The sequence below is a fragment of the Simochromis diagramma genome, unplaced genomic scaffold (genome assembly GCF_900408965.1).
Source record: "Simochromis diagramma unplaced genomic scaffold, fSimDia1.1 OVJJ01000486.1, whole genome shotgun sequence".
In the NCBI taxonomy this organism is placed as follows: domain Eukaryota; kingdom Metazoa; phylum Chordata; class Actinopteri; order Cichliformes; family Cichlidae; genus Simochromis; species Simochromis diagramma.
In genome coordinates this window covers 1,478,389-1,490,720 of record NW_024387047.1, presented here as the reverse complement: position 1 = coordinate 1,490,720, position 12,332 = coordinate 1,478,389, and the positions used below count along the sequence as shown (strand labels likewise).

Genomic DNA, 12,332 nt, shown 5'->3' with positions numbered 1-12,332 from the left:
TATTTAACAACACTGTACATTGTTAAGTTCTTAAATTAGTTAACATTTGGCATTAACCTTAACTACAAATGTGTATTTTGATGATACAACATTCACTTTTTCTTATGAGAGTTGTTTTAATTTCACCTTTTCAATCATAATTTGTGTTTCATTAAAGAACATATGATTCTTTGTATTCAGTTATTAAAATTCCAAACTGGGTTTGCTCATTTAAGTTTAGCTTTTATTAGTGTTTGTTTTAGTGTTACGCTTTCGTAGTCCCAATAAACATGTAAGCATAAGTGTCCTCAAGCTGATTGTATTGATGTTAAAAACAAAAATCCATTTTTGCTAGTTATCCCAGATAGCAAACAATAATTGAAACTGTGCTAATTTAATCTTTTACTGTCAACTTTAATTTGACTGAATCAATATTAAATTCTGACATTGATTCTTGATCATTTTTGCACCTTTTCAACATCACTGGCAGCGTAGACTACATGTATACTTACACATAAATTAGTAATCTACCCTTTTTTATTTTATTTTGTTGTTATTTTAGGGGTTTTTTTATTTGGAGGTTTTCCACTCATAGTTTTAGTCTCTAGCTTAGCTTTACTCAACTGTAACCTTGTTTCATACAATTCACAGGTGTAAGACCGCCTCTTGCCTCTGCGGCACTAATGGCCTCTCATACAGAAACACGCATCATCCTTCCAGTGTGGAAATCCCCCTTTTCTGCCATTTAAAAGCTCCGCACTGAGCGCAGTGCAAACCCACCGCTCTGCAAACCGAAAAACGAGGCTGGGGGCAAAATTATGTAGTATTTATACCTTTAAAAAAAAAGCGATAATTAAAAAGAAGAAGAAGAAGGCGGGTATTGCATGTTTTTTAGATGGGAAACCTGGTGGGCAGCTGGCGTTTCAAGGAGCCGAGCACGATTGAGGAATGTGACTCGACGTGGGGATCGGACTCGGAGAGCGACGAGCCGGCGGCTGAAGATGATAGCGGCATCTCCGACTCCGTCAGCCCGGCGGAGAGCGAGAGGGCCGCGGGGCACGCCGGAGACAGCACACCGCAGGTACGTTTCACGCCGGGGAGCCGGGACATGTGGGCCACCGGCAAAAAGGCCGGGACACAGTAAGGACAACCGGGCTACGGTGATGTCTGCACCCGAGACACAGCTCACACCAAACTTTCATTCAGAAATACGTCAAGTTCATGTACCGTGAAGACGTGCTGTACACGCATGCTGTGGAAAACGGCTGTACATTTACGCGGGGACAAATTATAGGGGACAGGTTCTCCTCGTAATTTAGAGCAAGATTAAAATGGATTAAAATCATAGCGACAATCCTTCTGCCATACTGCCATTATTTCAATATGAGTTATGAGTTCACATTACCACTAAATTATCTGTCGGGAACAAACGATCAGCAGCAGCTCAGCCTCCTCTGGGACCGTGTACAGGCAGGTTAATGACCACACACACGGCAGCCAGGCAGGATAAGGACGAGGTCGCCCTTTATTGCGATGTTTTATTTTTAAATGGACTCAACCAAATAAGTTTGGTTTTTTTTGTTTTGTTTTGTTTTTTTGTGGAAGTTTAGATGCATTTAGCAGGTTACTGCCGCAAAATTATAACCTATTCAAACTCCCAAGTGTAATTTTGAGAGTAAACCGTGTCTGTACATGTGCTGATTCAGCACAGATAATGTTAAATACGGCAAAGATAGAAATAACTAATAAATTCTGAATGCTAGAGAGCGTTAGTGCAATAAATTCTAGTATTTAAAATACTGCGTATTTATCCCCCCAGCCCTACCATGCTGTGATCTTACTCTAGGCATCAGCACGCCAGGTGGGACTGTGCAAGCTAGGTGTCAAAATCATGCCAAATTTGAGAAGAAATGGATTCAGTCTTGGGTTTCTTACTGTACACTACTGTCATACATGTTATGGGCTACATCCTGTTCACGTGATGTTTGTTAATTATCAAAGTAATCTAAGGAACCATAAATCCAAGGTTTACAAAGAAAGTGAAAACGTTTTATTCTTTTTAGGCTACAGGCACATAAACTGTGTGCCATAACGTTCAGAGTAGCTGACGGGATTGTTGTTATTAGGCTATTTCACACTGTTTTATAATACAGGAACCAGCAGGTTATAACAGTCGAACAGGAGCAATCTTTCATAGATTATTTCTTAAAAGTTAAACCAGACTTATGGTTTTGCTCTGTTTTTATAAGTTGGACTTGTTTTAAAGTCAGGAGGGAGATAGTTTATGGATTATAGTAAATGACCTAAGAAGTAAGTAAGTAAGTAAAATTTATTTATATAGCGCTTTTCACAGATAAAAATCACAAAGTGCTTTACAACACAGAAAATGGGAATATAAAAACAATATAACAGTAAATAAAACAATGTAAAACAATAAAACTATAAAAACAGCATAAGAAGAAATTAATCAAATGCTTTTCTAAATAAAAATGTCTTCAGCTGTTTCTTAAAAGAATCAATGGAGTCCGTGCAGCGAAGAGACAGTGGGAGAGAATTCCACAACCGTGGTGCCACAGTCTGAAAGGCCCGATCACCACGAGTTTTAAAACGAGTGCGCGGTACCACCAGCAGTCTCTGATCTAATGACCTTAAAGCCCGAGAAGATGTATGTGGTTTCAGCAGGTCAGATAAATATTGAGGAGCCTGACCATGCAGGGCCCTAAAGGTTAGAAAGACCAAAGAAACACATTTCACTTTAAATTTTATGAAAAAAATGACCCCGATTAGACAGAGGTGTCTGGTTGGTGGTGGTTCACATTAGTGCTGATGTAAATTGTCCATTTTTATGAGAAAAACATAGATATTAATGTTCCAAGCAACTAAATGTTTTTAATTCAGCTAAATGGCATCAAAGGGCAACACACCATCTGTTTTCTTTTTTCCATTCTTAAGAGTCATTTTTTTCTGTCTTTCCTTCTTTCTTCCTCTTTCAGTTGACTGACTCCCCGGAGTCTGTTCCAAAGATGAAGAGGAGTTTCTATGCCGCCAGGGACCTCTACAAATATCGGCACAGCTACCCGGTACATGAACACACACATGTGTACCCTACAATGAGAATAGACAGGCTTCATCACACACATACACTCACACTAATGCAGACACCCTTTGTGATATATTTTATCTGTGTGTTCATGTGAAGAACTTCAGAAGGTCCCGGCAGCCCAATGAGTACCGCAACCTGCGCTTCTACCTGAACAAGATCCCTCTAGTGCCTGATGGTGAGATATCACATACACACACACACACACACACACAGAAAAAAGTGCACTCTCCATGCAGATCTGTTAACACGGGAGAGAAGTGATGTTAGTGCTGGCCTTAGTGAGTTTTGTTTGGCTAAAGGTCATGTTTGACAGGGAAAGCCCAGCAGATTAGTGGACTGATCCACTGTTTAAACACACGTACACACACACACACACACACACACACACACACACACACACACACAAGCGCACACACATGCAATACAGATCTATTTTGCAGCTATTTAGCTCCTCTTTCTTCTCAGGTATCTACATAGAGGAGATTCTCTCTAAGTGGAGAGGCGACTATGACAAACTGGAGCACAATCACACCTATATTCAGTGGTGAGACATTCCCTCCATTTGTTTTAATATTCATGCAGCTTGTGTGTTCGTGCATCAAGTTGTTCTTAGCCTGCATGAAGGCACGGTAACATGACATGTCAAAGCTTCCTTTTTCTATCCTGTTACAGATTAAAGTTCAATAAAAAACAGGAATATTTTAATGACCGCTCACTTAGTTTAACCTGTCCAGTCAGGTTTCAGAACTGATTTTAGTGGCTTAAACCAGTGGTCCCCAACCCCTGGGACATGGACCGGTACCAGTCCGTGAGTCGTTTGGTACCAAGCCGCGAGAGTTGAGGCTCGGGTGTGAAATTTATGGTTTTCGGAGTTTTTATTGTTAACTTTTATCGTTTCTCTGGGTCTTTTCCTGTGTTGTAGTTGTGTGTCTTATTTTGAAAGAAATGTTTATGCGTTACCATAGAGACCAGAGCGCATTAAAGGGCAGAGAAGACACGTGACTCTCAATGTTGTTGAGTCGTTTTATTAGCAGGAGGACACTGCTAATAAAGTTACACAATTAAACAGTGAATTCGCGTTTATTATTATATTTACAAAATACCACAGTTTTTGCCTTGGTCGTATCATTTTATTTTGTTGTATTTGTCCGCGACACCTTTATCCGCGACACAACGCGACTACCACCGTGAAAATGTTGTTTGATATTAAATCGGTCCGTGGCGCAAAAAAGATTGGGGACCGTTGGCTTAAACGGTGATTGTCACATCAAGCTTGACAGCTGTAGTTAGCTTGATATGGCTTCCATGTTTGATATGTAACATGGAAGTGTTACAATGCACAACAAGTGTTAAAGGGGAACGACTTGCTTTTGGGGCCAGCCTCATGTGGCCATTGAAGGAACTGCAGTTATTTGGCACATCCATGCTAGCTTCATTGTTAAGCAGGCAAACACTCCTATTCAGTACTATTTTACTTGTGTTTTTGGTCTTCATGTACATACACAGCAACTTCCAGGCTCTATGTGCAGGCTGCCTTTTTTGCTGCTGACCTTTACATGTTTGATATAGTGAATGTAGCGATTCACGTAGTTCTGGTAGGGTTGCCAGGTTAACATTCGGTGGGAAGGTTTTAGCAGTCACTTTACTAGCCTAGAAGAAAGAGGTGGACAGCCTTTACATACCATGCACAGTGAGCAAACAGTAGCACCTGCTGAGAAATTACATTGAGTAATTATCTTCATTATTTGGTAGGCAGATGTATTTCTTGACCATCACATCCCGGTAGTTATTGTGTTGTATGTTTTTACAGTGTTTTTACTCCATTTCTGTACCCCAGGCTGTTCCCATTAAGAGAACAAGGGCTCAACTTCTACGCACATGAACTGACTCAGGACGAAATCAAAGTGAGTTTCGTACACATATTCTGTCTCTACTAGTCTGTGATGGTCCGCTTTATTAATGCTGTGCTTCATTAAACTGTGATGACATGTGTTTGATCTCCAGCTGTGCTCCTGCGGTCCCTCTTCTTTTTATAGTTTCTACCTAAATATCTGTTGTTTGGTGTTAGATTTCACTTCTGCTTTCCTACATTAGCATATTAGATCGTTTTTTTTACTTAAATGTGGTTATATTCAGACATATAACACTGAAAGCTTTCCACCTGTGAACCGATTTTGATGCTTTCATTGCAAAGAACTATGAGTTGCTCACAGTTAGTGGAGTGTCGCTGGCAGCTCAGGTGCATTATAATGCGCTTTCAGTGCAGGGGGAAAACACAGCTCAGTGTCACGGTTTTGCTAATGTTTTGCATCACTGCTTTAGTTGTGGCTTTTCATCGCACAAGTGTTTCCCATGGTTGAGTCTTTACATTTCACTACCGAAATAATTTAGCACAAGGGCAAATTTTGAATCGAGTGAAGTTTTAAGAATGCCGATACACTCTCGTTTAAATAAGTCGCTCAAATGTGACAAAGCAAACAACCGTTCTGGGAAATACTCATTCAGCTTTGGCTCTGACTAAATTAGACATCTGTTTGAACAACACAGCTGGTTTGCATGTGCATGCTCCCATTAAAAGTAGGTAGAAATGTGTCCCTCATGAAATTTCAGATTCAGTGTTTGCATACAGCTTTCTCTTCTGCTTCTTCTGATCACCTAAAGAGAAAAGCTGCTTTTGTACACAACCTGTCTGTTTGTTTCTGATTTGTTGTGTTGAATCACATCAGGAATTCCAAAGCACTCGGGAAGCAAAGCGGAGATTCCTGGCGGCCTATTCCCTCATGTTGGACTTCTACGGCGTCAAGCTGCTGGATAAGAGTGGCAATGTTGCTCGGGCTCCGAACTGGCAGGAGCGCTTCCAACACCTTAATGAGTAAGTACACACACACACACACACACACTTGTGAACGTTATATATTTAAATGCACTGTGCAGTAGCTTGGGGGGGATAAAATTGCAGCTACAATTTGTGTGAAGTTATCGCATAGTTGCCAGTAGCTGCTTTTCAGTCCTTTAGCAAGGCAATCATTCTAAATCCTTTGCAACTTAATTGCTCCTCTAACAGCAGCTGAATGTGAAAGAGCATGTTTTGAATGGACAAACAGATGGTTAAAGGGCAATTTAAAAGAACAATTGTTGTTGTTTTTTTTGTTTCACATCCCGTTTTGATGTTTTCATTGCTTGAGATAAGGTACGGTGTTTCCTCCTGCCAAAGGACCACCTGAATGCCGCACTTTGCAGTTTACATTAAAGCGTGTGCTTGTCCTTGTACCTAGAACCTTTTAGAAGGGAAAGCATTACTTTCCCTTTTATTACCACAATCTCCTCCAGTCACAAACCTTCCTTAAACCATTTGAATCTAATTGTTGCGTTAATCTCTAAACACATGGAAAACAAAGCTGACAACAGTGTATTTTCTTTCCATTCTCTTGCCATTAAAATGCACAAAGATGTCTGAATCTGGTTTCTAGATTTCTCATGGGCCAAGTAGCCACACCAAACAGTAAATAATAATTATATTGCCAGAGACATCAGACTGTACATCATGGTTGTATTGAAGGCCATCACCTTTACTTCAATCTAGACCACAGAATGAACAGTGGTTGGGTTGTTCCATAAAACTGCCCATCGATGTGCGATTGTGTAGGGACGTGTGTGTCAGCTGTGGAACAGGCTTGTGATCTGTCCATCTTTTAACCTATACGTGTGATAAGTGGTATAGGTAGAGCAATAAATGGGTACTTTTAACCGCCCGTGTCCACAGAGAGGTGATGGTTATCGGGAGGACATTATACCAACACAGGGTTATCTGATGCTAGTGGATATGGACGTGCAAATCGTGCAGGAAAAAAGCTGTTACACCAGAAACATTATAAAAGAGACACTGAAGGAATGGGGTCTGAAGATGGTGATACAAGAATAACTTCCAGGAGGAAATAAAGTTTCTAAAAAACAGAAATGATTGGTACGTGCAGTCTTGCAGTCCAGTGACCGTTGAAATTAAAGTTAATTTGATTATGTTTCAAAATAAGTGTCCAAATAAGTCCCCAGAGGAGGTCCTAGATGGCTATTTCAGAAAAGCTATTTCAAACTATTCTAATCAATCAAAATTCTCTTTCTCAACCGCCTTGTTTATCGAAGGTCCCACCACAACTACCTGCGGATCACCCGCATCCTGAAGTCCCTGGGTGAGCTCGGCTATGAGGCCTTTAAGGCCCCGCTGGTTCGCTTCTTCCTGGAGGAGTCGCTGTGCCACGGCACCCTGTCCAACATGCAGCACAGCATCCTGGAATACTTTGTCTACACCATCCGCCTGCCAGCCACCCGCCGACGCTTGCTCCGCTATGCCCGCCAACACTACAGGCCTGCCCACGCGTTCCTCTGGGGACCACCACCTAAAAAGCGGGGAGGTGGTGCTGGTGCTGGAGGTAGCGTGGGTGCTGGTAGTAGTGGGATTAGGGCGCCTGCTCCAACACCAGAGCAACAGAGGAGGGGGATGGAGAGCACCATATTCACACCTGCAGGTAGTGGAAATATTGTGTCTTCCCACAATGCCACAATGTGCCATGAGCTGGCTGAAGGAGGACTCAAGGGCTGCATGGGACTTGGTCCCAACATGGGAGGAGCGCTGATGATGGTGGGAGCTCGAGCAGAGAGGAATGAGTTCAATGAGATGATTCCTTTGTAGGGAAAAGTTTTGAAAGCAGAAAACAAAAAACAAAATGAACCACTTAAATTGTAAAGAAATAAACTTGCTTTGTGGAAGGACATGCAAACCAGGGCAGTAAAACACAGGTACAGATGTTTGAGCTGTTAATGAACACATCATTAGAATCTGTTTAGGTTAAGGGCTGACTATAAACTCAAACAGTACTTTATTTATTGCAAGTGAATTATCTTAACTGAATTTGGGATTATAATCTAAAGATGGGTTATTTTTTGTTTGTTTGTGCTTTTGGTGGGGTTTGTATCCTGAGCTAAGATAGCCGAATCCCAAAATTATCTAAACTAGTAGAGAAAGTTTGACAGAAGCCTTATTTAAAGTTTTGGCCTGGAATGCTGAATGTTTGCTGGTGTTGGGATGGTGAGATTATTGAAATGCTGTAGCTGGAGCTCCACCAAACAACACCCTGGATTGAGCTCCTTTTGTACAGGGTCTGTACAGCAAATGTGAAAAGGGAGATCAGGAAGAATTTGTCTTATTTCCATGTCATGTAAAAAGCATATGAAAGAAGACTAATTTGTCAGCAATACTTATAGATTTTTTTAACTTGACTGACTTGAAATTTTCACTTTGTATTTAATCTTAGGCACAGCTCAGTTATGTATCCGCGCTGCGATTTTACTCTCTACATGTTAAAGGTAGCCAATTCCGCTGAAAATTGTACAGAACTATATAGCAAAAAATAAAACGTGTTGGTAAGCTGATATCTTTAAGAAATACGTAAGAAAAGAAAGGCTTTAGGTGACATTATTACCTGTGAACTCTGCAGAAAATTGTGAAATCTAAAACTGTGCAATAAATATTTTGCTATAAAACAACCCAGGGCTGCTTAAAGCCAATTATCCAATGGCAGTGACTACACTGATTAAAATAATGCACTTTGTATTTCAGTCTAAAAGATGAAGGGAAAATACAAAGTGTGTCAGATAGGTTTGTCGCAGTTCATTTTTTTCTGGTCTTGTAGGCAAGAATTCAGAAAATATTATTAATCCTTCAGCAAAGAGTAGAAATGCTAGTACCAATGTTACCGGAAATTTCCACCAGTTACAAGCTAAAGATGGTGTTTGTATCAGTACTAGCAAACAGGCATAATTAAACTGGTTAAATTATGAATAAATAAAAATATACAAATCATATTCCAAAGTAGGCATTACTGTAATCACATTATATTATAATATACTATATATATCAAGTTTTAGTGACGTGAAAAACAGCTGTGAGCTAGCTTGGCTGCCACACCTCCACAGTGTGTTATGCCACCTAAAAGCCTTCTTCCATTCTTAACTGGAAGTTATGGATTGAAGTTAATGTGATCAGACTGGTGGTGTGCAGTGTGTTCTCATAGACAGTATAAAAGATGGATGTAGCTACCATAGTGTTACCCAAAATGTATGGATATGAGAAGGAGGGGTGGGTCTTGTGATTGACAAGTTGTTAGCTAATGAGCATTTTGTACCACAAATAATCTTCCATTTGGAAAAATTGTATGACCAAGATTTACAACAATAGACTTAATCTTTTTATTATTCAGTAACTAAGCCCATAAACTCATCAGATAGGGGTTTAGAAATGTCAAGACCAAATAAAAATTGAATTCCACGGGCTTCTATAGCACTGGAAGCCTTTTTGCATCCTAAAATCCATCTGGTGGACTTTAGGTAAAAAGCAGGGTTCAGGCAAATCCGGATTGGCTTCATTTTAATTCAAAGCTATGTCAGACTTTGATACTGTCTATGTGTGTGTTGCACTTTTTGGACAATCTGTGTCTTCCTGTTAAAAGCGCTGTAGGTTTTAAAAGGCTGTGCATCATAGTCATGATATAGTGACGATACTGTCTAACCTTGCAATAATGTGATTTGCTGAAATGAGAAGTTAAACACCCTTGTTAGGTTTCAACCATAGCTTAGCCCATGTTTTTGAGAGTTCAAATGTTTATAGGGCTAAGTTTGCAGTACTGCTGATATTTCTGCCAGAATCTTTTAAGATGAATTTGCTTGCCACTCAAAACAACAAAAAACAAATCTGGAATAATTTATTTCAGGTTAATGTCAACTCATCGCCCCCAGCATTTCCTTGGTCATGTTTAGTTTTCAATAAAAGGCAAATATTAGATATCAGGAAGTGTGCATTGATCTATCCAGTCAACTTAAACTAAAAGCTAAGTTTTTTAATTATAGGTGTTATCTTAATAGTTATTTGTATGCTTCTAGTAGCAATAGATTAAAAGCCATGTTAAGTATAAGAAAGATTGAAGTTTAAAACTTCTTTAGTTGGCTGTTCTTCCTGTAGGAGGCGGCCATGCATATGTTAGCTAACAAAGTTTTGACATTGCTTTCCAGCCAAGTGTATCTGATATAATTGTAAAAATAACTTTTCAGGTGAATTATATGATAACATGGGCTCAAGTATTCTGATTTCTAGTATACTCCACATGTACATATGTGAGTATGTGTATGTCTGTGTGATATTCTTAAGTGCCTCTTTTGTATTTTTAATTTTTATCTGGATGCTGTATGGAGTGTCTTTCCTGTACATCCTGTTTTTTGTACAGCGTTTTGATATCTACATCATTGTCCACAATATAGTCATGTACACTATGAGTATATGAGTATGGGCAGGAATACATTAGAAGAACTGATATAGAGGAAAAGTTAATACTATATAACACTTGAAATTGTTTGTATTGTTTCTTTGAATAAATTGTGATTGCTACATTGATAAATGTTCACTATGCTTGCTGAACACAGTTTTGTTTTGGGGGGTTTTCAGAACTGACAGGCCACAATAAGTGGACATAAACCCTGAAATGTGAATTTTGCCACATGTAACTCTAATAAAAATGGGGTTGTGGATTAACAGTGTTCGTTTCATTTGTCATCTCATTTTGATGCAAGTAGTACTAACTAAATTCAAGCAGGTACAGTGTTATGAATGAATATTTTCCCCCTTCCTGATGTATTTTTAGCCATTTTTCTGCATTAAAATGTTTCAGATCGTTAAATTTTAATATTGGCTAAAGATTTTTTGGAAAAATCTTTGTGGTTGAGGTCAATTTCACTAGCCACAAACAGGCCTGACTACTGCCAGACTTCTTGAGTCAAGAAATCAATCAAAACAACCTGTTTGACAAAGTGAAGAAGTGAAGCGAAGATCTCAAAAAGCAACACATCATGCTATGATTAAAAAAAAAACTCAAAATGAGACAAAACAAATTAATTTAAATCTTTTAGTCTGGAGAGGGCCTCCCTGGAGAGGGAGGCAAAATCCAATCACCACCTCCTCGCGGTGCCTCCTGGATAACCAACCAACGGTGATGGTCTTCGATGTCAGGCGGTGTGACAAGTCGATCGAAACTTCAAATTGTCACATCAAATGGCAATGGAACGTCAAAATTTGGGAAATGCTAGGGCGTCCCCCGCAGGCAACGCGTGCCGTTCTCAACGGAACGACATGGGAAATCAGCAAGGGCTACCCACTCATGGACGGATTGGGCTAAAGAGACGACTCCATCTTTGTTTTGGAACAATCAATATCGGAACCATGACTGGAAACAACCAAAGTCTGGAAGTTTCTCGGGCGACCGGGAACGGCCATCCTGACAGAACTGTTTAACAACATTGTCAGCACAGGGGAAGTCCCGAAGGCCTGGACGACCAGCATTACCATACCCATATGGAAGAACAAAGGGGCTGTAGCCGAATGCTCAAATTATCGTCCTATTTGCCTACTATGTCACACGATGAAAATTTTCGAAAAAGTCATCGATGCACATCTTCGGGAAATTGTCAACGTCACCCCCAACCAATGTGGTTTCGTAAAGGGATGCGGAACAACTGACGCCATACACGCCGCCCGCCCGCCTCCTGCTGGAGAAGAATAGGGAAAAGAACAAGACAGTACATATGGCCTTCCTAGACCTTGATAAGGCTTTCGACAGGGTACCCCCATGACCTCATATGGCACTCCCTAAGATCGCATGGTGTCCCTGAGGCGTATGTCAAATGGATACAGCTCCTCTACGACAACGTCACCAGTTCAGCCCGATGCGCCGCTGGACTATCACCTCCCTTCCCAGTTAGTGTTGGTGTCCACCAAGGATCAGCTCTGTCACCCCTCCTCTTCATTCTATGTATGGACACCATCACGGCCAACCTCCAGTTACCTCATCCATGGTCTCTCCTCTTTGCTGATGACGTAATCCTCGCCAGCAAAGACAGAGAAGAGACCCAAACGACGACTCAACTGTGGAAGACCCGGCTCAATGAATATGGTATGCGGCTCAACATGAAAAAGATCGAATACCTGGAAGGAGGCCCCCAAACTGTTGGCACCATCATAATTGACAATGAAGAGTTGAAGAAGACAGAAGAGTTCCGCTACTTGGGCTCAGTCATCAGCTACCATGGAAATATCACCTCCGATGTCCAAGCACAAATAAATGCAGCCTGGTTAAAATGGCGACAGGTCACTGGTATCCTTTGCGACAGAAGAGTGCCAGATCGACTCAAGGAAAAAATCTACAAAACG

The 12,332-nt window shown here is 40.6% G+C and overlaps 1 protein-coding gene across 1 annotated transcript; it reads left to right on the top strand.

Moving 5' to 3' along the window:
- The first annotated feature begins 615 nt into the window (after positions 1 to 615).
- Positions 616 to 10,661, top strand: LOC120741733 (opioid growth factor receptor-like protein 1). The gene is made up of 7 exons (XM_040044765.1): positions 616 to 1,060; positions 2,973 to 3,059; positions 3,179 to 3,257; positions 3,548 to 3,626; positions 4,920 to 4,986; positions 5,809 to 5,954; positions 7,223 to 10,661. The coding sequence occupies exons 1-7, from the start codon at positions 875 to 877 to the stop codon at positions 7,767 to 7,769; spliced, it is 1,191 nt and encodes a 396-aa protein (XP_039900699.1). The 5' UTR covers positions 616 to 874; the 3' UTR covers positions 7,770 to 10,661.
- Positions 10,662 to 12,332: the final 1,671 nt, after the last annotated feature.